Source organism: Falco peregrinus, chromosome 11, assembly GCF_023634155.1.
Source record: "Falco peregrinus isolate bFalPer1 chromosome 11, bFalPer1.pri, whole genome shotgun sequence".
In the NCBI taxonomy this organism is placed as follows: domain Eukaryota; kingdom Metazoa; phylum Chordata; class Aves; order Falconiformes; family Falconidae; genus Falco; species Falco peregrinus.
The window spans coordinates 20220420-20244065 of NC_073731.1; the positions used below are offsets into that span (position 1 = coordinate 20220420).

Here is a 23646-nt window from a genome sequence, read left to right on the forward strand (position 1 = left end):
TGATCTTTCAATCTGCATGAAGCAAAGTTTAAAAAAAAAAATAAAATAAGAGGAGGAGAGGGGAGTGGAGAACATTTCCATACTAATTTTAAACACAAAGTACATTCTAATTCAGTATTTTCCCCTCAGTCCTTTCCATTTCTTTGAATAATTTGATGAAAGTAAGGAAGAATAACCATTTACTGAAATTCAATGGTTCATAACCTAGCTTTTTTTTTTTTATTTATCGGGATGGTTTATAACTAAGGTAACTAATTGCATTTTTAATTATTTAACAATAACTTTTAACCTGCAGTATTAGTTATGAGGCATATGTAAAAAGCTCAGAGAAGCTTACAAAAACTCTGCGGCCCGTACACCGAAACAGCCACTGACTGCACGACAGGCAAGGTCAGCAGAACCTGAGCATTTGGCTACGGTTCTAAAGCCCACCTAACTCCTAAGTATGCGAACATTAGCAAAGCAAAGACAACGATAATTTAATTAAAAAAAAATATACGTGTATATAATGAAAACAGCAATGTCAACATGGCTAAACACATTAAAGCTGTACTCTGAATTTATTTTTTGGCTCCAAACCTCCGATCTCACACCTGTATGCATACACCACAGCCAGGTTTCCATCTCTAGTGGCAAACGGCAAGTTCACACACTGTGCAAACGAGTAAGGCTATTTCTGCCTGCTGCCTCACAGTGAACTCAGTGGAACGCTGCTAAAGCTAGGACCATTTATTCCACAACAAACCTACATAACCTAAAAGAAACTCCAGGAGTAACAGCGCGCATTGCTGCTTTCTATGGATGGAGATTAGATTCCAGCTCGTGCTGATTCAGTGTCCGGCAGCTAAGTGTCTGGAAAGTTGCCTAGACCCCATTGGTTTAAAACCAGCTTGTAATTAGAGAACCACATGAAAGAAATTATATGACATACAAATGAAAAAAACCAGCCCCACATGCCACGGACTGCTGAATAATCTGTGTGCAAGGCAGATGGAACTGGTGGAAAACAGCCAATATGTTTCCACTGGGCAGCAGCAGAAACCATGCTTAGTTTCTCTGCTGTAATTCTCTGCTGAAAGTGGACTTCTGATTTCCAGTCTTCAAAACCAAAGCTTTGCAGGTTCTATAAATACATTAGGAGCTTGAAGTTGATATTCTGCTATTTAGCTCAAACTACGCCCCTCCTTGGCCCTGCCAAACACTTCTACAATTTTACCTGGCTGATAAGGGTGTGGATATTAAAGACCAAACCAAAATAAATTGATAAATAATAAAGCCAACCGCAAAACAACCCCAAAACCCAATTAAAACCACAAAAGAGTTTGGCACGGGGGAAGAATGAGGGTACTTGTGCTATTTTGCCACCACAGAAAGAAAAACAGTCTTGTGACTGTTTTTGACCATGACAGCCAAACTGCTCTAGAAGTACATCCCAATGGGACAACAAGAGAAGTGGGAAGAACACACATGGAGGCATCACTGAGTTGAAGTCATCTGGGTTTCAAGCAACATGAGAAGCTTATTTTCTTATTTTTCTATCTTCCTGAATCCAGCACAGGGTGGAGGCTCCTCACTGCTTCAGCCCAGGTGGGCAGACAGCAAAACAGGTTTTTGCATTACCAGAAAACTTAGGCACTACACTGTAAAATAAAATCTATTTATCTAGACACTGCAAGATGCCTGTTTATCCTGAGCAGCATAATTGCAGTGCCTGGATATAAAACCTGATGATCAGCACAGTAACAACCAAAAGCAGCCTTCTTCCACAAGTGGGTGGGCACCCCTTTTCCATGCCCTCCCGCGGGTGACCATGCTGCACAGTGCTTCTGCCAGCCAGCCAAGGGGAGGGCTGAGCCCTCCGCATCCCAGAATACACAGCCAGGGCAGGGCAAGGCAGGGAGGCTGCTGCAGCAGGGACGTGCCTTTTGATGCTGGACCCCAGACCATCTCTTTAGGCTGGTCTTTTGAAGCTGCTACCTGAACCAGGTAATCCTCCAGTTAATATCATCTAAGATGAAAAAACACCCAAAGCCTCAAATACATGCAGATCCGCCCTATTTTACTGAAAGCACAGAGGTGGTATGGTATGGCATCAAACACAATGCAAAACTTCTGCTCCTCTCAACAGTGTACAGTGAACTTCATTTGGCACCAGGAAACAGCATTTTGTGACACCAGTCCTTCTCCAAAAATTCTTCTGAACAGGAGACCTAGCAGCAATCTAAGCTAACCATGGAAGGAGTCAGTGCACTGTGACAATTTTGATAATAATTTAAGAAAGGAAGCACTGGTGACATCTAGTTCAGCTGTTTCTTGATGCTTCCACAAGCTGTAATCAGACGTGCTCTCTTCAATCTTCCAAGCTCACCCAATGCTGTGGCAAACCCTGCAACTGCCAGCAAGTCTCCATGAAACATGTCTCCAGTCTAGCAGCTACAGCAGTTCATGGGGATGCCCCACACAGGCCCTTCTCACAAACAGCTGGGGTCCACCCTGAGGCTGTGTTTCAGGAGAGGAAATTCCTTCCAAAGTGAAGGAATGAAAGACGTGAACTGCAGCTGATCCTGAAAAAGTCCTAAGGGCTGTGAAATGCAAAGCTTGGCTGCCAACTGAACTTCTGAGCCATAGATCGGATGAAATAAGTGGATGAGTAGTGTGCCAGCTGTAACATAGTGACTCTTTGGCTTTTTATTGATTTTTCTCCCAACTGTTACCAAAGAAAACATGCTTAACTTGTTTGTGAGTTCGTGTAAACAAGACAGAACTTTTGCCATGTTCATCTGTTTCTTGTCTTCCCATTCCTTTGCTTTAAAAAAATACTAATAATCTATCTATCTAAAAATTACATTAGAAACAAACCCCCCTAAACTACTCTCTTTTGGAAAACAAATTCTGACCCATGACAGACATTTATTACTGATAATTGACATCTGTGAATGTAGACTTTTTCTGATTAAATCATCAGGGAAATGGTATTCCAAAGTAGTAATATATTTTTTCACTCACACTTGCAATTCCCATGTTTACTTAATACTGAATGTTGAACCTGCAAAGCATTAATCAGAGTGAACAAATCAACCCATCTTAGGGTTCCCAGGGATATTTAGCCTTCTTCAGCTTAATGTAGTGGTAACAAAACCTGCAGCAGACTATCTGCACACAGTCCAAAAAGGGAAATGATACAGAAATACTCATCATGGGAAATGGTATGTAAAAAACACACCAAAACCATGATGTGCTGGCCTGATAAAAACACGCCACTGTGAAACAAAAAAGACAAGAAGGGGAAGAGAAGTAAAAATCCAGTTTTCTTCAGATGTCAGAACTTTAACTACCAAACCCAACTTCCTTAATGCCCTACCCCTGCGCCTTACTGACCTCCGTACTGGCAGCAGAGCAGCACCAGAACAGCAACAGATAAAGACACATCCAAGGTTTGGCTTTACTGAATCCTAAACAGATTAGACTCATTTAATATATCTGCTTTAAGCATTTTGGGCTATGAATCAAGTTATTTAATTACTTGTAATGGGTCTGAGATTTCAAATACACAACGATTTCAGGAAGAATATGAACAGCTCAATAGCACTTCATTTCAGCAATGTGCCATGTTGAACTCTGTCTTACACAAAAATCAAAATACGAGCCTGTTTACCTGTCTCTCCATACCAATTTAAAATGTTACAAGTGTGTTTCATTTGGTAAAGCGAAAGATCTATACCGCACGCATCTTACAAACTAAGATAACATGCACACAATATTAAAATATATGATACTTGGTAAAGCCAATAAGTAGTGCTTACTGAAACCCCTGTAAAAAAATAGTTTAAAAAAAATAAAAATCAAGATCTGGGCTTTCATGAAAGAGTACTTAAAAAACCAAAACAGCCTAACACCTCTGTCTTCATCTAACCCATGTCAGAAAGATCTGCCCCCTTCGCCCAGGCTTTTTAGGCTAGCCTCAAGCAAAAAGAATAAAAAGCAAATTAATTCCAACAGATAAGATGCATAGTATCACAATGTCTCCTTTAAACTTTCAATAATCACAACTTAGCCAAAAGCTATTTACCTGCCCGAGTGTGTTCCTATCGCGACCACTGCTCCACTGGGATGGAAGTCAGCACAGTGCCCTGGTTCCTGAACAGAGAGGCACAAAAACATCACTCACCCACTCACTTCTCTACGGTCAAACATATCTCCTTATACCAAAGCTACCCTAAAAGTCTAAAGTGAACTGATAACGGAAAAACCAATCAGCTAGTAGCATGCTTGTACTCCTCTGACAGATTTTCTTTTAATGTATCAGTGGCATGTACTACATGACCTTCTTGAAAGTAAAAAGCCTAAATTTCTGTGTAAAAAGATACTTTTTCCTGGGGTATTAGGACAGAACTAGCCATGATATGAAATGAACAATGACAGTAAGGAAGGATATCTAAAGCCAAACCTTGCACAATCATACGATATCCTCTTAAGATTGTTTGAATAACTAAGAAAAAAGTTAAATTGTAACAAAAGCAAAGGACTATTTTTTATTCAACTTGGACTGTCAGAATGGCATCAGACAATGGTAACCAGATTACAGTCTATACAATGTCTGATGAGCCTCACTAAGTTTATCGAAGCTTCTGAATAGCCGTTTTCAAAGCCATAACTACAGGATTTTTGCTTATCTTGCAATCAGATGGGACAAGTGTGTTAAATAAAGCTAATGCTTTTTCCTATTTTCCAGCTTTATATTTAACATTAAACGGTTGACATACATCTAGCAGCCTGGTCCATTCCAGCGTGTGGTCCACAGAGCTCCACATACAAACTTGCCTATCCTGGGCACATGTTAAAAATAAGTCTTTGAAAGGATGGGATGCTAGTCCCCAGAGTTCATCTGTATGTCCCTAGAAAGAAAACACATGTGATTTAACAATGAATAAAATAAAGACTCTCTTAAAATAACACACCAGCAGCGAAAGCCTTTACATTTTTGGGTTATAGTTTTAAAAAAAAAAAAAAAAAGGGAAAAAGTTATGCTCACCTGTACTTCTACCAGGAAACCATCATTGAAAGTTCCCCGCAAAACAAAGTTTCTTGAAGTACCCACTAGAAACTGATCTGCTTTTCCTTCTGCTACTGCTCTGATTGTTCCATACTGGTCAGGAACCTAGGAAAAGAAACATCTATAAAACCACATCACGCATCTTGATAGGTGCTTATTTTCAAAGGCCAGAAATAGCGCACAACAACAGTACCAGGACTGCAGTTCTCCCAGTAAAAAGGAACAATCCAATCATGTATACACCAGATCAGGACTTCACCAGAAACCTACCGCATTTATTTTTTATTTGTTCAGTACGAGCATACAAGACTATCTCACTGCAAGACAATCACAATTATGCCATTTTAATAAGTCTCAGTGGAAAAAATTTCAAATTAAATTACATGGATTTTAAAGCATCAAATACACCAAACGAACGCACTCCAAAATGTTACAATATCTCTTGTAAGGACAGGAATAATAGACAGTTACCGCTTACTTTCCAAAATACATTGTGAAAAACAAGAAAAATCTTGTAGCACAGTAAATGCTTTCTGATTTATTTAATGCTTCCTGATTAGCCTTAAGTAAATGTTCATATGCCTCATGTCAGCAATGACTCCAGATTTTATTGAATTTGCTTATTGCAAGCTTTAATACACTATTTTACAGTGTGCATTTATTCAGTTTTCTAAATGATCTATCTTTATAAAATAGACTAATATTAGCTACAAGATAGAATATCAATCATTCAGAAAGTTGTCTGTTAGGGTTCTCATAATATTTCTCAATATAAAAATTAGCTTTAACATAACATTATTAACAAAAGAAAAACCAAACCACTGATACGAAGAGAGCGTGTAACTTTAGCCTAATGCTTGCTTACTCTCAGCCATGTTTTCTAAAGGTCAATGGTGGTTTCAAGGTAATAAATTCTAGATGTAACCTAACAGAAGTGTTAAGGAAAAAATGTTGCTATCAATGTGACACTAGGTAAGCGGAGTAATCCGTTATTAGCACATTATTTCAAAAGGTCACTTTATTGCCACGGGTGAAAAAAAAAAATAAAAAAATCCATAATGTACAATTTTTTCTAGTTTGTCCCTATTTACCTAGCATTGCCGTATAGCCAAATCCCAAAGACATACATATTCACTAAACACTTGTTTCAGAATAAAGTTAAAACAAGCTCCTCAACATAACCATTTCAACAAAATAATTAATCTCATGGAATTATCCCACATGTATCCTACCAATTATTTCACTTGTGTCAAAAATTCTGTTAAACCCCTCAATTCCTGGTAACATTGCCTTCCTCCAGACAGGCAAGCTTAACAAAAACACTGGCAACACTCAAAAGAGGGACGAATAAAAGAAACTAAGGAAAGGCTTGGAGGAAAGAAAAACTTAAAATTTCTGTTCATTTTAAACAGAGGAGAACTGAAGCCTTAAATAGGCTCACTTACAGGTTGAAAATCTAAACATTTTTGTAATAAAACTTTGTCATCCTCTAAAAAGACAGCAACCAGAAGATATTCTATTGTCCTCACTACCGGTCCTCCAAAGGGTGGGGAGGGCTTTGTCTGGCCAGTCAATATCTTTCTCAAGGCAATTTCCTTGTCACCCTTGCTTTCTTACCTCAATTTCCCTTTCGGGATTCAAATCATGATCCCACAGGATGATCTTTCGGTCTTTACCACCTCCAGTTAGTAGCATCCCATTCCTCATTTGGCAGAGCGTGAACACACTGCCATCGTGAGCTTTGATTTGTCTGCTTATCTGATATACTCCTACATGCACAAAAAAATATAATAAAGAACACCACTTTTTTTTGACCTGGAGTTTACAAGAAGCTGTGCCTTTTGGGAGCAGAATTAAGTAACAGTGTATAATGAATAATTACGTTTGGCCTGTCAGGCTATTAGTATTGCATTAGTATTGCAAACACAAGGTGGTAGTGTTTTCTTACAGGATAAAAAGATAAAACAAGGGGCCTGTCTTTTTGAATAGAGACTTTTTTTGACATTGACTGTCCTACAACTTGTAAAGGCAATAACAACAACTATCTGCAAAACACTTTAATTTCTCTTCTATCCAAGGGCGCACAGTTTTTCCAGATGCAAGAGAAACTGTCCTTTCCAGTCAGTAAGTATTTAGCAAGTGATTATTAGAAAAGAATTAACATTATTTTATTAAAAGAAACTCCAAGACGTGTTGTCTATAGTCTTATGGGAATAAAAAGAAAATTAATTATAGCAAAGTTTCCAGGATGCATGAAGCTAATGTCTAATGCTGGATGTTGCCACACTTAAAAATAGCATAACCAGCATCTGGCATCTATCAATATAGCAGTCTACCCAAAGGAGAACACTGGAAAGATCAAAAAGACAGATGAGAAAATTAAACAGCAAAGGTAGTAAAGGAAGCTTTTCGCATCCCAATCAGGACTTCGTGTCAACAGAACTCCTGCAGGAAAGCACACTTTTAAAAAAAACAAGATTCTGGTGCTATCAAATAGCAATCCCAGAAAAAGCCTAAAAAAACACCCAAAAAGAGCATCTTAACTTCGCTGACTCTGCCTATAACTCAAGTCAGTTCAAGTCAGCATGCTCTCACATTGTGAAAAAGAGTTTAAGATCAGGTCCGGAGACCAATCTAATGTGATAAACCAACTAAAAGATCCCATATTTAATTAAGCCAATGTAAATAAATCTTCTATTCAATCTGTTAAGATTATACCCTGAAAAGGTTATTTTTGCACAAGAACCTCAAAATTAAATGTCAGATAATCTGTTAAATTACTTTTCCACTGCAGTTAGTTTGAAAGACAAGAAAAAGATTTACCTTCAAAAACAGACTTAACATTAAAAATTTACTTTTTACATGAATGTTTTCCTGATGTACCAGTTTAAACCAGTGTTTTAAACAGCTGCCAAGTAAAATAAATACTCCTTAAATTTATAAGTTACCTAAGGGCTCAACCATGCCAGGTCTGCATATGTTGGGTAACAAATAATTTTCCTTTCTTTTTCACAGAAGCTTTGCCCTAAAGAGTAAGTTTAATCCAAATTTCAGATACGATGGGTTTTAACATATATTACAGCCAAGACTTGAGTATCTGCTAAACCAGATACTGTTATTTGTGTAACTGGTACAACTACACATTATATTTTTCCTTCACATACAAGTCCTTTTAACATCAACTTCAACACTTAATGGTATTCCTCTGAGACTAAGCATGGTACCACATAAGCCTTAATAGGCAAAGGCAGCCTGCAGAATCCTCAAGCTGATCCTCCAGCCTTTTTCAAATCTCAAGATGAAAGCAAAGCTGATTAACTGCACATTTTTTCAATGCAAAACATTTAGGCAAAGTAGTTTTCATTCGTTTCAGGCACAGTCTCAATAATTACTGAGAAACTCTAGATTGCTCTTAAGCGAGCAAATTCAAGTGACTCGGAGTTTCATACCACCTGTTAACAATAGGAAGCGTACACCCTTAGGCAGGCCTGTTTCCCTATCCCTTTTCTAATGCAAGCCTTTACGTTTGTCTTCTACAGACTACCTAAAATCTGCTATTAACTGTGAATGTATCCTACCTTTAGGTCCTTTTCCTGGAGTAGATTCTACAGTAGTTTTGCCCCATATAAGTATTATCCCACCTGAGTCTCCAGTGAGCACATCACCATTTCCCAAAAAAGCCAAACACTGAACAAATTTGGGTTTTTCATATTTCTGAAACAAAATAAGCAGAAGCGATAATTGCTTGTACTCTTTACACAATTAGTATAAAGTATCCACACCCATACACCCTGCATACACGTAAGCAGATTTTAACTTTTTTTCTTTGTTTACCTCTCTGCTCAAACAGTACATGGTAACAACAGAGCAAAGTTATAGAAAGCGTGAGCAGATCATACCATTGATCATACTATTTAAAACCGACCTGACATCAAGACATTCTTACCCCAAATATCCCTTGCTTCCTTGATAATGAATTGCCGCTCCAGGTCCAGAAAAATATATGAGATTTGCCACATGTTATTATGGTATTTGCATCAGTTGGATGGAATTCTACAGCAAGAACAACTTCATTTGTAGTCTGCAACAACAACAGAAATACTATTTATTCAGATGAGACACTAATTACTGAAACCACATGTAAAATCCTAAGTTTCACAACAGAGATATGAAGAGCTAAGACAGCTCCTTGTATTCCTTAAGTGTTCTGTGCTAAATCAGATATCTGAATGACTGCACATATAATTTTATACATATATATATATTGATTTTTTTTACCTTTGTAAGAGATCTTAACAAAAATTCAGTAGAAACGTCAGGGGTTTACATTCACTTTTTCAATCTCAAAAGCTTCTGTTCTCTGCAATAGCTAAGACTTTGCTGTGGAAAGCAAATGGTGTATAAAAGACACTTTTTGGGGTTGAAACCCCTAATTAGTTTTTACACAGACTAGTTTGCTGTTCTGGATAACAAAGCTGTGACAGAGGCAAGTGAGACAATGGTAGCATAGTAGGATTATATCCATCATTCTCTTTTTGAAATTCTATAAAAGCTCCTTCGGGTTCTTTCTTCCTCTCCTTTCCCCCTCAGGAAGAAGAGAAGGAACCTGCATAACTCAAAGCTCTGAAACATAGGGTCCCACTTTTTTTTTTTTTTTTTTTTTTTTTTAGTTTTACTGGCTGCATATACTGTTACTGAATTACCAACACCTCAGTGAGTATTTCATCCTTTACCAAGAGATTTTACAAATGTAAAAAACCTGAGCAGTCATTTATCTAACTTCTAACTTATATTCAACCAACTGACTTTGAAGACAACCTCCTGGAGGCAATGACTCCACAAACACCAGTAACCGCATCAGTGCATTTACTTCTACGGGATTTAAGCTCAAGCTTTACAGGAGTATCCGGAAAAGTGCTGCTGAACCAGCACCTGCGGGAGCACCCTCTCCTACCTGACCATTTCTGCCTCGCTTTAGGAAAACAGCTTGCTTCAGTTTCAGTTATTGATATCCGCATTTATCAAACTACACTTCTCACGCACAGTTCCCTCTATGCAAATGGATCTGATATATCCACAAACTGTATGGAAACCAAGGACTGAAAAATTTAATGGAGTTCAGCTGAGAAAAGGCTTCTGTTTTGCACCCTGGCTCAGCGGATGAAACTCTGCTCACACCACCTGTCATGGAAAGTGCTTAAGACACTGCAAGATCAAGTCCTAAATGTGAATAAGTGCTGAAGTGCAAGCTGGCCCTGCCAACTGTTTTTAGCCAATTCTGAAACACCAAGGAACTCCCTGGAGAGTGAAAATAGTCAAAACAGATGTCAGTAAAATGGGAAATACAAGGCACATGCCAAATAGCTTCACATTAAATATTAACAAGGAAATGAAAATACTGACACAGAATTGCATTAAAACTTACAAAAACAATATAACCAGTATTGATCAACATTACTTAAAGAAAAGGGGTCAAATCAACCTTATTTTATTATCTAAAACTGCAGGTTTATAATCATACAGACATATACATGTTTGTAGTGTATTCCACTTGCGGAATCATGATTCAAAAAAAATTAAAAATGACTCAGTTCCACATAATATCTCCTTGCTTGACATCGTGTAACACAAAGTAAGGTGTCTCAAATTATGGACTTCAATACTAAGTTATTGGACTGGGTGTTTCCAGTGGAATCAGCTTTAAATGAACATTGAGCACGACACCTTTGAATGCTTCTCAGCAAAATCGATCAGAATTTTAAAAGGTTACAAAAGAAACAGGAAAGATGACAAGATCACAATCTACAAAAGTAATAATGGACTTATTAAATGAGGAGAGATACATGTACCAAGAATCAACGTGTGGAATTCAATTTAGACAAAAATAAAAATAAGGAATGTCTGCAAGTATTTATTTCAAATAAACAACTACAGATAGAATCATCACTTCAGTTACTTAAAAGATCCCAGGATTATTATTTTTTTTAATTAGGAAAATATTAGAGAATTGCTTTATTTGGATGGGCTCCTCAGGATGAGCAAAATGTAATTGCAAGCGCTCCAACATTCAAACCCCTTCCAACATACAAGTTAAGAATACATTTGTTTTGTGCCCTCACACAAGCCAGCAGTATTACACAGCTGCCGTTTCCAAGTAAGATCAAATGTGCATCTCACAAACTGTTCTATTTATGGGAATAAAACCACTTGTATTTCAGAATATTAATTTGTGCAATAATTACCTTTATTTCTGCTATTTTTGATTTCCTTTGCCAATCCCACACAGTGAGCATATGCTCATTAGAGTCATCAATTACACACAAATGAGTACCAGAATCCTACAAGAAAAAGAAAAAAAAAAAAAAAAAGAAGTGCTGACAAAGTACTACCATACCCTATTTTGAAACAGGGCAGTGCAGTAGCATCGTAAAAAACCACAAAAGGCACAAACATAAATAAGTCCTTTTAAAGCAATTATGAGCTTGATATAACTGTTACTTTCCTCTTTTCTTAAAGAGACATAGGGTTTTGCATTATCTCACAAAATATGAACGTTTCCAATAATATTAGAGGAATGATTTAGAAGTATCTTGCCAAGTCTTTCCCTTTTAGTTTGTTTTTGTTGTCTTTTTTTTTTTTTCCCTTTCCTTCTTGTTTGCAGTATCATGCTAGCAGCAAAGAGGTTTCTCCCTTTTCTTGTTCTGCAAATGTTTTGTTTTTCCTCAGGTCTCAGAGGACGGACACACAGATCCTCTTGTTTTTTCTTAAACATCACCATAACATACACACAACTTTACACGATCGGATTTTGTAAGCACACCTCATTTTTTCCTCATTAAGTAGCAACAGTCATTATCATGTAGTTGGTAAAACTGCAGCAAAGGTAACGCTTTCTAAATAAAATAATGCTTAGAGAGCAGAAAGACTGTCATCTACGGTATTAAATAACTAAAAGAGCTTATTTTGAAGAATTTTACAACAAAATGGTAAAATGGCTATAAGGAATTAAAAGAACAGACAGCAAATCTTAGAACAAAAATGTACTTATTCAACAGCAACACATACTTGCACAAACCAGTCATTTCAAGGACAGGTGTAGAAAGATTTGGAGGCAGCCTTATTTATTTTAAAGTTGATTCTTGCAGTTCAATTGCATTCTCTACCAAATTATGAAAATAGAGGTGGCTGAAATTTTTATGCCCAGGTACTATTATGAGCAGTAATATGCAAATACACATGTAAATTATTAAGTGGAAAGAAACCCTGGAGACCGCACTGGCAATACACTCAGCTCTTGTGTGTATTAGTGAAATTATGTGGCAAACCCGTAGTTCTAGGTATGGCACATCTGTGTTTGGTGAGGAATCACATGAGACTGCAACAAGGCATCAAAATCAGTTTCAGCTGCAAAACAGAACTAATAAAAACTAAAATCTAGTCCTCAAAAAACTCCTTAGTGATCCGTTTTGTTTTTAACATTATGGAATGTGTATTTATTCTCCTTGGGAAAAAAAAAAAAAAAGTATCCGAGCTCAACAGTGTTATTGGTTTGTTAGAGTGACAGGAATGACAGTACTCCTTTCACATTATTCTGTTTTATTTATGTTACCCCCTATTTGCAGGGAAAAAAAAAATTATTTTATTTACTGAATGACAGAAGCTAGATATAACAAACCTAGCAACATTTCAATGTTAATTGAAACTGCAGCAAGAGAGTTAAGCATTTTGTTTCCACAAGTCACCCAGCAACACTGAGTTTCCACCCTTGGTGACACTGGGCACCCAGCTGGGCTCTGGGGAGCCTGCTGTCAGCAGGGTGGTGGGACCTCCAGACCGCCCTGCCCACCTCAGCTGTTCTGTGAATCTTCTTCCCCATCAGCAAAATACAGCAGACATTCTTTCTCTGCATTTTTTAATTTTCATACATATTAATTCTGCAAAATCTGGGATGCAAAAATTAGAGTCTGGTTTTTCAGGAGGTCTGATATGTTTCAGCGCTTTGGTGAAAATACAAAGGCAGTGTAAAGATTAAAATATACACGTATTTTACAAAAAGATGGACTCGTGGCCAATTTTGAAATGAGAACTTTAGCAATGCCAAGTCGCACATCTTCATTTACTACTGATTTTTCTGATAAACGTTGCAGGCCAAGTAACAAGACTTTTTTTTTTTTTAATGTAAAAGTAGAGGCATAAATTAAACAAATTATTCCTCAGGAAAAAAAAAAACCACAATATAATGTGGGTTTTGTTGGTTGGTTGGTGTTTTTTTTTTTTTTTTCATTTCCTGTTGGTGGATAAAAACCAACTCCAGCTGCGCAAGCAGAAAAGTTATCCCTTCTACCAGAACCCACCAAAATTCATCTTCACAAACCTCACAAACTTATTTTTAACATCCAAACTAAAATCCAAGCCCCTCACAAACAAACTGAGCCACAAAACCCCACATGGACTTCCATTTCTAGTTAAGGCTTTTCTTGCCTGCTATTCATTCACTGTGCTAGTTTGTTACCACAATTTTCACATGTGCAGTTTCCAGTTTTTTCCAGCTAGCTCACCCTCAGCTGGTTTTATAAAGAATACATAGACTTTACCGACATGCTTTTAATACCAAAACAGCTAGACAAGTGCATAAAAAACATCCAGAGATTTCCTTCCTGTTCACATAGGATTGGGTAAATTATTTAGCATAAGTAACTGCACCCGTCTTACCGCTTTTGAAAAATCCAAACACCCCACTCCACGCTCAAAAGTCCCCAGGCCGATAACCTGCAGCGTCACCAGGCTCACCGAGTCCCACACTCTAACATGGGGCTGCAGAGGCTGCATGAAAAAGCAATGGGACAAACAGTGTCATCAACAGGGAAAGCATCATATGCAGACGTCAAGTTTCGTTAAGCAGGAGCTACCTGAATTACCAACGGCAGACTGAAATGCAGGATGACCTGTGTGGATGCTGCTGCTAGATAGTGTCTTGAAGCTCAAAGGTGAGAGTCTAGATACTCCTGCGCCCTGTGTCTGGGCTACAAACACGTTAGCAGTGCTGCTGAGGCAGGAAATTACGTATGGTGGCATTTGGTAGTTGTGAAAATAAATCTTTGCCCAATTTAAGTCATTGAACAAATAATGAAAGAGTCCTCTTGCATTTCAGACCCCAGATCTTACGCAACAACTGAAAACAATGATCAAACCTTCTTTTTTTATATATGAAGTAGGAAGAAAAAATAATTTAAAAAAATAAACCCTGGTGCACCAAGTCCCCTAACCATCACCAACCACTCAATGAAAATATCCATAGCTGTATTTCATACAATCACTATCCCAAACCAGCTTAGCTTCATAAATGTGAAAGAAACATGAATGAAATGGGAATTAAGTTGGCTTAAGGACAGCATTCACCACAGAAAGTGACAATAAATCATCCCAGCGATGGAAAAACAAACCAACCAGCCCTAAGAAGAGTCAACAGATGTTCAGTTGAAATCGTAACAGCTATACAAAAGAATCAATTTCTTACAAAATCCATGAAATTCAGCTGAACATCTGAGTAAGGGTTATATTTAACATGCTCCTATACCTCATAGTATCTCTTCCTCCCACTATTTTTCCCCCTCTGTCTATAACTTCATGAAGATAATCCAATTATTCAAATACTGACAGAATTTGCCAAGAGCCAGGGACAAGAGCATTTAAACACACTTGCCCTCGAATGAGCAAGTTTGTAGGAAAGCTTGACACACCTTCCATGAATTCTCAAAGTTGGTTTCATCTTCCACAAAACCTTAGGAGCACAGTGACCCACAGAACTGGGGGCTTGCTCTCTGCGGGAAGACTTATTGAAAGAAATGTGACAGAAATGATATGGCCTTATAAATTGATTACAAGCTTCGTGTTTGCTTGCAGAATTAAAATTGAGTTTCCTGTGTCACAGACAAAAGACTTTATGAGCTTCTGCTCTTTTTGATTCATGTCTCAGTGCTTAGCTGTTACTGTCTTTTGCTAGAGATACAGGCTGTTACCTTAGAAACAGCAAAATATCTCAGTAAACGTGGTGCATAAAATAAACCGCAAACAGAAGGTGATAATGAGATTTAAAAAAATAATAATCCAAACACTTTTTCCTGATTTTCAAAACAAGGATACTACTACTCAACAGCTCTATTACTTACCCTTCCATCTTTATCCACTCCAGCTAACTGTCCTGTTGCAATTCTAATTTTGTCTGGATGAACTGCAAGACTAAGACAGACAGAAATATGACTTGCTTTTTGCTGTCATAGGTCTTCAAAACTGAGAGGTTTTTTTTGTAAATTTTTTTTCTTTCTCAACAGAAGCCCATGAAGACACTTATGATCCTAAATCCCACTTTCAATGAGACAGCTTGAATGCTTTTCATCAGACTATTTCATTACACAAGGTACTGATGTAATGTGTATGGCTTTATGTGATGTACATTACAAGCCATACACAGGCTCTTGTGATGGCTGGTGGTGCACAGCCAGGAATGCCAGAAGAGCTGCCTCCACATGGGCACTGGCAAATCTAAGGTTTGCCCTGTATTGGGAGTCCACTGTAACAAAATACACACTGTCTCATGATGAGCTTCCTACACGCAGTTACGTGCCATATTTATAAACACTATGGCATGTTTTATGCCTAAACCTACAGATAGCAGGAACCTAGGGAAAAAACAGCAGAGAAGCTGGCTGAGGGCTTGTGCACCCAGGAGTCAGGGATTACTGCCACCTGAAACGAGTTACTGATGTAATTGTACCTGTGAAGTTCTCCGGTATGTGCGCTACTAGTTTAAGTAAAAGTCTGATTTTGCTTATCACATATTGCTTTGAAGCTGATGGGAATAAACAGATTTCAGAGTGCACATCCTCTTAGTTAGTCCTAGCGATTTTTGACTGACCTTCTTATTTGCTTTCTCTGTAAAATTACCAAGGTGAAGAAAGCCATCAAAACAGGAAAGGGGGAGCAGGGGGAATCCTGAATGATGGACACCAAACACATTTGCAATTCGGTCTAGATTTTTGAATGAAAGTGAAGAACACAAGATTGACAGCATTCCTCCCACAGGGAGCAATTACAGTTATCAAAGCACAGACAGGAGAAAAAGAAGTTTAGATGGCAACTCTGCTCCATTTAGGTACGGTAGGGAGCTTACATTCACCATTACATTATGTGCCCTACTCTTCAAACTACCATTGTAAAGTCAGCAACTGCCTTTACACCCACAATGATGCTGGCTTCAGTTTCCTTGCTTCTCTATTCTGTTTTGCAAACATCTTTCTGATTTCCGAGACAGTCTTAATGGGTGAAGCATATATTAAAAAATGAGAAAATTATTCCTCACTTTTCCATTTGGTTTTCTAATTCTCCTTTAAGACCACAGCTTTACCATACTGCTTGTAAACAACTGATTTAGAATTAGGCTGCAAACAAATTTTAATTTCTGGGACATCTATTTAGAGTAATTTACGCAAAGATCCTTTATCTAATCTGGCACTCTTAGATTGCCTACACATCCCGTTGTTTTACATTTAAGCCAGAAATCCTAAAATAGCATGGACTGCTCTAGCACCATCCATTTGTGCAGTGTTTACTACTGGGACTGATGAAATGGAAAATAACTACAATTACGATGACATTAATGAGCTCATACATACAGTAGGAGAGAATAAAAGAAAAATTATTTCTGCATTATTACACACATACTTACATGCAAATGTTATATACTAACCATTTAACACAATCTGTATGACCCAAGTAGTGTCGCTGAGTTCTCTCCTCATAGTTAAACAGTACCACCACTGATGCTATGAAATATACAATTTCTCCGGTAGGAAGGAGGTAAACATTGGCTCGACAGTCTCTTCCACGATACCCATATCTATGTGTATTTTTTTTTAAAGTCAAGGTTTTCATAATCACTGTGTACCAGGAAAAAAAAACACCACCCAACTTTTTTTTTCTTAAAGGATTCTTGGGGACCTTTCATGTCAGCAAATGGCCTCTGTGCTTTTCTTCTGGAACTACAGCACAATTTCACTAACAGTTTAAAAAAACAAACCCCACACAGTTGGACTTCAGGAAACCAAATCCCTTAAAAAGTGATGCTCATTGACATTAAAAATAAAATATATATGGCATACTGAAGTAAAAGAAATGTAGTGTTATTATTTTCAAAGCCCTCCATGTGAAGTTTCATTAAGGAACAGCAGGACTGGCCGTTCTGATTTAACATTTTTCACAGCAACAGAGCTGTGCATCTGCATTCCAGGCACCCGAGTATTATTTTCATTTGGCCTTTTAAAACAAGCATGTGAAAATTCCTAATGCCCTTCAGAAAAAGGCAAGCTTCTGCACAGCAGCTGCCAAGTTCAGGAAATATTTCTTTAGACCATTTTAGAGTATTTTTAAAACAAACAAAGCTCAAAAGGAACTGACACAGTGAAAAATACCCTATTCAAATCTACCCAAAATACATAAAGGGATGATTTTTGTAGGAATCCTGCATGACGCCAAATGACATTCAGAAGTTTTACAGCCTGCAAACCACCCTTGGTTAGCACTAATCAAACATTATTACAACTCGTTATTTCTTTGAAACAGGTGACATTTTCTTCATCTAGATTCCTAACGTGGCTGTCTGCCTGTATTTCTGTTCCCAGGGTCACTAGGTACAATTAATACCGTAACTCAGACTTTAACAGTAGCTCTGTAGCCTCAAAAAAATACAATTTTCCTGTTACGCCCTGTGCTTCAGAGAGCTTTCCACTTCATTGCCAACTAAGGCACCTGCAACAGCAGCGAAAATACGGGAAATACATTAAGCAACTTTAGCTAAAGGATTCCAGCCTTAGGTCCTGGTTAACCAGGTAAGCAAAAGGGAAGTCAAAGTCCCACATGGAGAAAGCTAGATGGATGAAGCTGGCCCTTCCTCATAAATGAAAGCAGGTGCAGTAGTCCAAGTTTGGGAGTATCTAAACTGACCTCTCCTAAGCTGACAGCCTGGCCTCTATTCTTGGAAAAGGACTACTTTTCCACCAACAATCCACACACATTACCACATTCAGTGCCACCCCCCACCCTAAAAAATCCCCCTCCCACACTACCCTTCCTCTTGCGGTCCCACTCAAGCCCAGGGCTGCTGTACCACAGGGACACTTGCAAAATTAAACACATGCTGTAACTAAGCAATGGTTCAAAGAGAGACATTGCATTCTGGTGTCAATTAATCTCTTAAGAACATGGAAAACGAAATAGATTTTTATATTGCTGTCTTCCATTTATTACAGAAAAACACAATGGCTCCTCTGAAGCAGAGGTTATGCACTGGCTTGCTTAGCAAACGGTATCGAGGGAAATGCTGATACAACCAATGCTGAGGGCGGAAACAAAGGGATGCTTCTGTTTCTCCTGCATCACTATTTACTTTCCCACTAAATTTTTCTCTTCTTCTTTTAACCACCGATGGAATAAAAATAAACTCCAGAACTGCCTTTTATTAAAAACAACAACAAAAAACTAAAACCCCAAACACAGAGACACATAAAAAAAACCCCCAAACTAAAACAATCAGACCACTGAACTTTCAAAAATGATGGGCTACAAACCTATGAAAATATTTTTTCTATCTTGAAGCATCAAGAACGCTTCTCAGCGGAGAAAAGCAGATCTTGTTAGACTGCTTTATACAATAGGGAATGTATTGATAAGGATTTAGTAAGATTGACATCTTTGAACATTCATCCTAGAAAAAGCATTAAAGATTTATGCAAACCTGCCTTTCCACAGTAGAAATCTGCCATGCAAAGCTAAGGCTAAATATTTTGGCACCCACCATTGAACTCTGGCATTCACGAGGCTGCAAAAAACGGTCACGGTTTCTCAGTCCATTCCTTTCCTTTACCCCTCCTACATAATAAAGTACCAAAGAGCAGCTGCATTTTCTAGGACCATGTTTTTTTAAGAGCATGTAAAGGAACAACTTGTTTTGCAGAAGAAATTTTTTTGCTTTCTTCATTGTCCATCCCAAACTACCTTGAGAGAAAATGAGAGGGACTGTTGCTTCACACCCTCAGAACAAAGCTTGCTAATACAATAATTGACTGTCTCTCTCCACAGAAAAAGGGATGACGAATTTGATACTTAGTTTCCCCTAAATCTCAATATTCATCTTGCAACGAGACTGATGTTTCAACAGGAAAATTCAGAGATACTTGTCTTCATATCAGGAACGTTTCTCACCAGTTACAAGGACTGTTTTGTCACATTTGATATGCTGAAGAGATTTTAGTTTGGGGTTCTTGTTCTTTTTAATTGCCTAAGAATAGCCATGGCCCCCATGAAAAGTGATCCCCTGTACACCAGAATTCAACAGTATATTTACCACTGGCTTCAATTATTCTTAGACAGAAGAGCACCAGTGCTAAAAATAATCTTATAAAACAGAGTCAGAAATGCCCTCCAGAAACCGAGCTACTGTATACTGGGAGAAAGAGTATAAAGTCACTGCTTGTCCACAGCAGCACTGACTGTGACCCTGTAGCTGCTACAAGCCCACTTTGCTGTTACTAGAAATGCCAGATACACTTTAACCAGTTCCGAAGTGCAGTAGGGAAGACTGCACTACAAAGCAGGGATACACAAATTAAATTATTTAAATTAAATCACTCATGAACCAGACATAGTAAAGAGCTCAGACTTCCCCAGGAGCTACTTTATCTTGCCAAGCAGCTTAGGCATTTCTTCAATGGGAAGTAATCTGCAGGGCAGATAAAAACTAAGTGTGTTTTGTGAGTCTACAGTACTGGCTATCTAGTGGAATATACCTGCAGGACACAGTACATCTGAAAAGGACATCTCCTTCCCAAACCAACCAACTGAACAAAGAAACAAACAAAGAACCCACCCACCCCAAGAACCCTTCTGTTTTTGCTGTGAGGTTGATCATAGCTGATCAGCATCTTTGAAAACAGTAGTATCAAAGGAAAACCCAATTACAAACAAACATCCAGAAGGCAGGAGAATTAAAGGTGTTCAAACAAAACCGTATAGATCGAACAATTCAAGGCTCAATTGACCTTTCAGTTGCAAAACACCTGACATTACTAAAATATTCTGTGAACCACTATCCCCACATCTTTTTAATAAGGGGTACAGGTTTCAGTTTGCCTTCACATGGGGAAGTTACAGCTGGCTTGCAGTTTTCTTCCCCTTGCTAAACCTGTGCATGAAGTACAAGATCTTCTGCTGCTGTATCTTCCTGCCTCCAAAACTGAAGAACAATTTTGTGCAACTTCATAGAGACCAATATCAAGCCTGCAAATTTTACTGCCTTTTCCTCATCGTTTTCTTCACCATCCTATCCAGAAGATACCCTATGCTCATAAATATACTGGTCTGATTTAGGATAACATTTCCTTAAACAGATCCCAAAAATATACGGACAGTCTGTTTAGACACTAGATTTATTTACCTTTAATTAGCCCTCAGCAGGAAACTGGTTTAACTTGAACTTAAGGCCTTTGGACATTAAATAAGTGTGTCCACATCGGGATTTGCACCTACTTAACTGAGGGTGTGATTTCATGATCAGTTTTCATCAGTCCAAACTGCTCACTGCTGCCGAAAAAGTAGATCTGATCTTCATCCAGCATGCCTGCTTTCAGCAACATCAGAAGGATCAGACTTGAGATTATGACACCAACTCAAGTGCTGCCTAGATGTGTTATTTTACTGAAACGCTAAAAAACTTACTTAATCACAGCTTACTGAAGAATCTGCCGAGATGGGGGGTGGAGGGGGGTGGGGTGACAGGAAGACCCAAACTTGTGCAGTAGCACCTCTCTTACAATGAACTTAACGTCTGAACCACTAAGCCTGGAGAACTGTCAGCAGTCACACCAACTCCGTTCTTCAAATGATAGATTTATTTCATGTATTTAATGCAAACTGGTCCCCAAGAAATTAACCCCTTTGCTTTGAAGCTGAAACACAGCAGCAGTGCAAAGGATGGCTGCTTCTGTAATCCTCACTCCATAGGCAAGGACAACAAGAAATGCAAGATCTTTCATAGCTCTAAAGCCTCCTAAAAATGAACAGAGATTGAAAAACTGAAAACTAACAATCTGAATGCAAAGCCTACGTTGATATATTGGGGGACATTTCTGAAACTCTAACTCTCCAAAGACTTTCACACTAAAAATAAATTGCAATTAGTTTCAACAGCAAAACAACAAAAGAAGTATGTCTTTTCTTTGCTTACATATTTTGCAGCTTAAAGTTGTACTATACAGTAGCTACAAACCATTTCAGTTGTTAAACTTTCTTCCGCCACTGTTAAGTAATTTTTATCTCTGAACAGAGAAGACACAAGACCAGATTGTAAAGGGAAGAAAAAGCAAGACAAAAGGGAACATCAAGTAGCTACTGATATTAAGGATACACCCACTCCAGTTTTAACTTTTCAGGAGGCAGCTCTGTCCTAATATCATCATAGTTTTCTACATCAGAAGGAATGAACATTGTGATCGGGCGGCCTCGCATGAACATCTTGATATATTCTCCCTCTGTTGAAACAAAAAAAGCATATTAGTCATGTGGCAAGTTTACACTACAAACAAGCACAGAAGAAACCAGTAATAAAGTACAGAGATGCAAATAACGCTTGTGATAAAACAATTATTTTTGAATTGTGAGCTTGGTAAAGGCTCAGTTTTTTGTTTTGTTTTGTTTGGTTGGTTTTTTTTAAACGGAACACTACACATGAGCGCACACACACAGTGTTAGTTGAATTTGTGATAGAACAAACACAGCATGTAACATTTTAGACATGCAAATTGAATTATAAAGGCAAATTTACAACCCGAATCTGAAACTGAATAAGCAGTCACGGAATCACAGGATAGATATTTCAGGTTGAAGGTGACCTCAGGAAGTCTTTAAGTCCAACCTCTGGCTCAAAGCAAGCTCAGCCATGAGTTCAGACTAGGATGCTCAGTTTTGCCTCGTCCAGTCTTGAAAACTTCCAAGGATGGAGATGACACAACCTGTCTTGGCACCTGGCTGTCTGCCAGGACCCCTAGGACCTTTCCAGCAGAGCTGCTCCCTGCAGCCCTCTGTCCCCAGCCTGTATCCCTGCCAGGGAGTTTTCTTTCCCCCCTGTGCAGGACTTGGCATTTGTCCTTGCTTAATTTTGTGAGGTTCCTGCAGACCTATCCCTGCAGCCTGCTCAGGTACCAGGTTGGTAGCTCTACCCTCCAGCATATTAATGAGCCCCCTGGTCTGCTGTCTTGAGAGTGTGCCATGTTGACCACTCCAGGTCATTGCTAAAGACGTTAAACAGGAAGGGTCCGAGTCCAGCCCCTGTAGGCTCCACTGACCACCAGCTGGTTCTTTCACCCACCTAGCTAAACCATGACAGCCAAGCTAAGATGTAAGGATGCTGCAGAAGAAAAGTGTCCAAAGTTTTGCTGAGGAATATCATCTGAAATTACATATCATCACAAACTAATACACTAACCTGAATTACTAATTTACTGAAATCGTTCCAATTGCACGCTATCGCATATTGCACCATATCCTGAAGAATGGAGAGAAGCAACAGCTCCTAATGACTCCAGCTGTGAGACTGTCTATAGCTGTGACAACATACGTGCGTGTCCGTTGGAGCATCGGAGCACCTCACAAACCTTTAGGAGTTCCTTCTCAAGGAACATGAGGTTATTTTCCACCAAAGAAAACTAATTACTGAGTAGCTGAGTGGCTTGGTCAAACACATTAGCTAGCGGTTGGAAGGTAAGCGCATCTAGATTTAAGGAATACATGACTGCAACTAGTGTATTAGGTGCCCTACAGGAGTCTTCCCTCCACACTATGACAATAATCATCATCTGACTTCAGAAGACCAGAAACCCGTTGGAGACTTTAAAAGCCTTTATGTCCTACTCACATGGCAAAACCAGCACTGTAGTGCCGTTTAACTGTTGTTAAATCAGGCCTCAAATCCACCAGAAGTAATGCCAGCCTCCAACGCTGCTGACACCGCAGTTTGTTTCGAAACGCACGGATAGCAAAGGCCCAAGTATTTCGCTGATTTCACATCCAACGAAATGGCAACCTATCACTTTTCAACTTCTTCAGTTATTAAGACTCATTGTTAATGTAAGCGATATCACAAACCCAAAGTGATATAATATTCTGCTGTGAGTCTAGGACTCTGACTTTTTTTTTTATGAGTAGGGATTTGAAAATCACAGCAGACAGAGGGAAGTCAGAGTTTCAAACCAAAATGAAACAGCCGAATAGGACTGGAGTAAAATAGCTGTGAATGAGCAATACAGTATTAAGAAATCTCTAATTGCATTCGATGCAACCAATATTGAGCTCTAAAATTAAGACCTTTAAACAATTACTATTGTATTTCTTTCAAAAGGCAAACATGAGACACACTTTGCCTTAAATGCCCAGGGAATGCTTGTAAATAATTCCCCAATTAAATGTAAGATTATTACTCAGACGGCATGATTGTGCAATCTATGTTTTGCATTCCATAGAACATCTAAATTTGAAAATAGGAGAAA

The 23646-nt window shown here is 38.5% G+C and overlaps 1 protein-coding gene across 7 annotated transcripts in view; it reads right to left on the reverse strand.

Annotated features, from left to right (window-relative positions):
• The window catches only part of EML4 (EMAP like 4), a 163030-nt gene that overhangs the window by 15672 nt on the left and 123712 nt on the right, over positions 1–23646 (reverse strand). For all 7 annotated transcript variants that reach the window (XM_055816123.1, XM_055816127.1, XM_055816126.1 and 4 more), the window contains 11 exons: positions 21510–21633; positions 16800–16949; positions 15223–15292; positions 13766–13876; positions 11296–11391; positions 9000–9134; positions 8632–8767; positions 6671–6822; positions 5033–5158; positions 4764–4895; positions 4070–4137 (listed from right to left, as the gene is read on the reverse strand). In XM_055816123.1, coding sequence (XP_055672098.1) covers positions 4070–4137; positions 4764–4895; positions 5033–5158; positions 6671–6822; positions 8632–8767; positions 9000–9134; positions 11296–11391; positions 13766–13876; positions 15223–15292; positions 16800–16949; positions 21510–21633 — 1300 coding nt within the window. The remainder of the gene's footprint in view (positions 1–4069; positions 4138–4763; positions 4896–5032; positions 5159–6670; positions 6823–8631; positions 8768–8999; positions 9135–11295; positions 11392–13765; positions 13877–15222; positions 15293–16799; positions 16950–21509; positions 21634–23646) is intronic.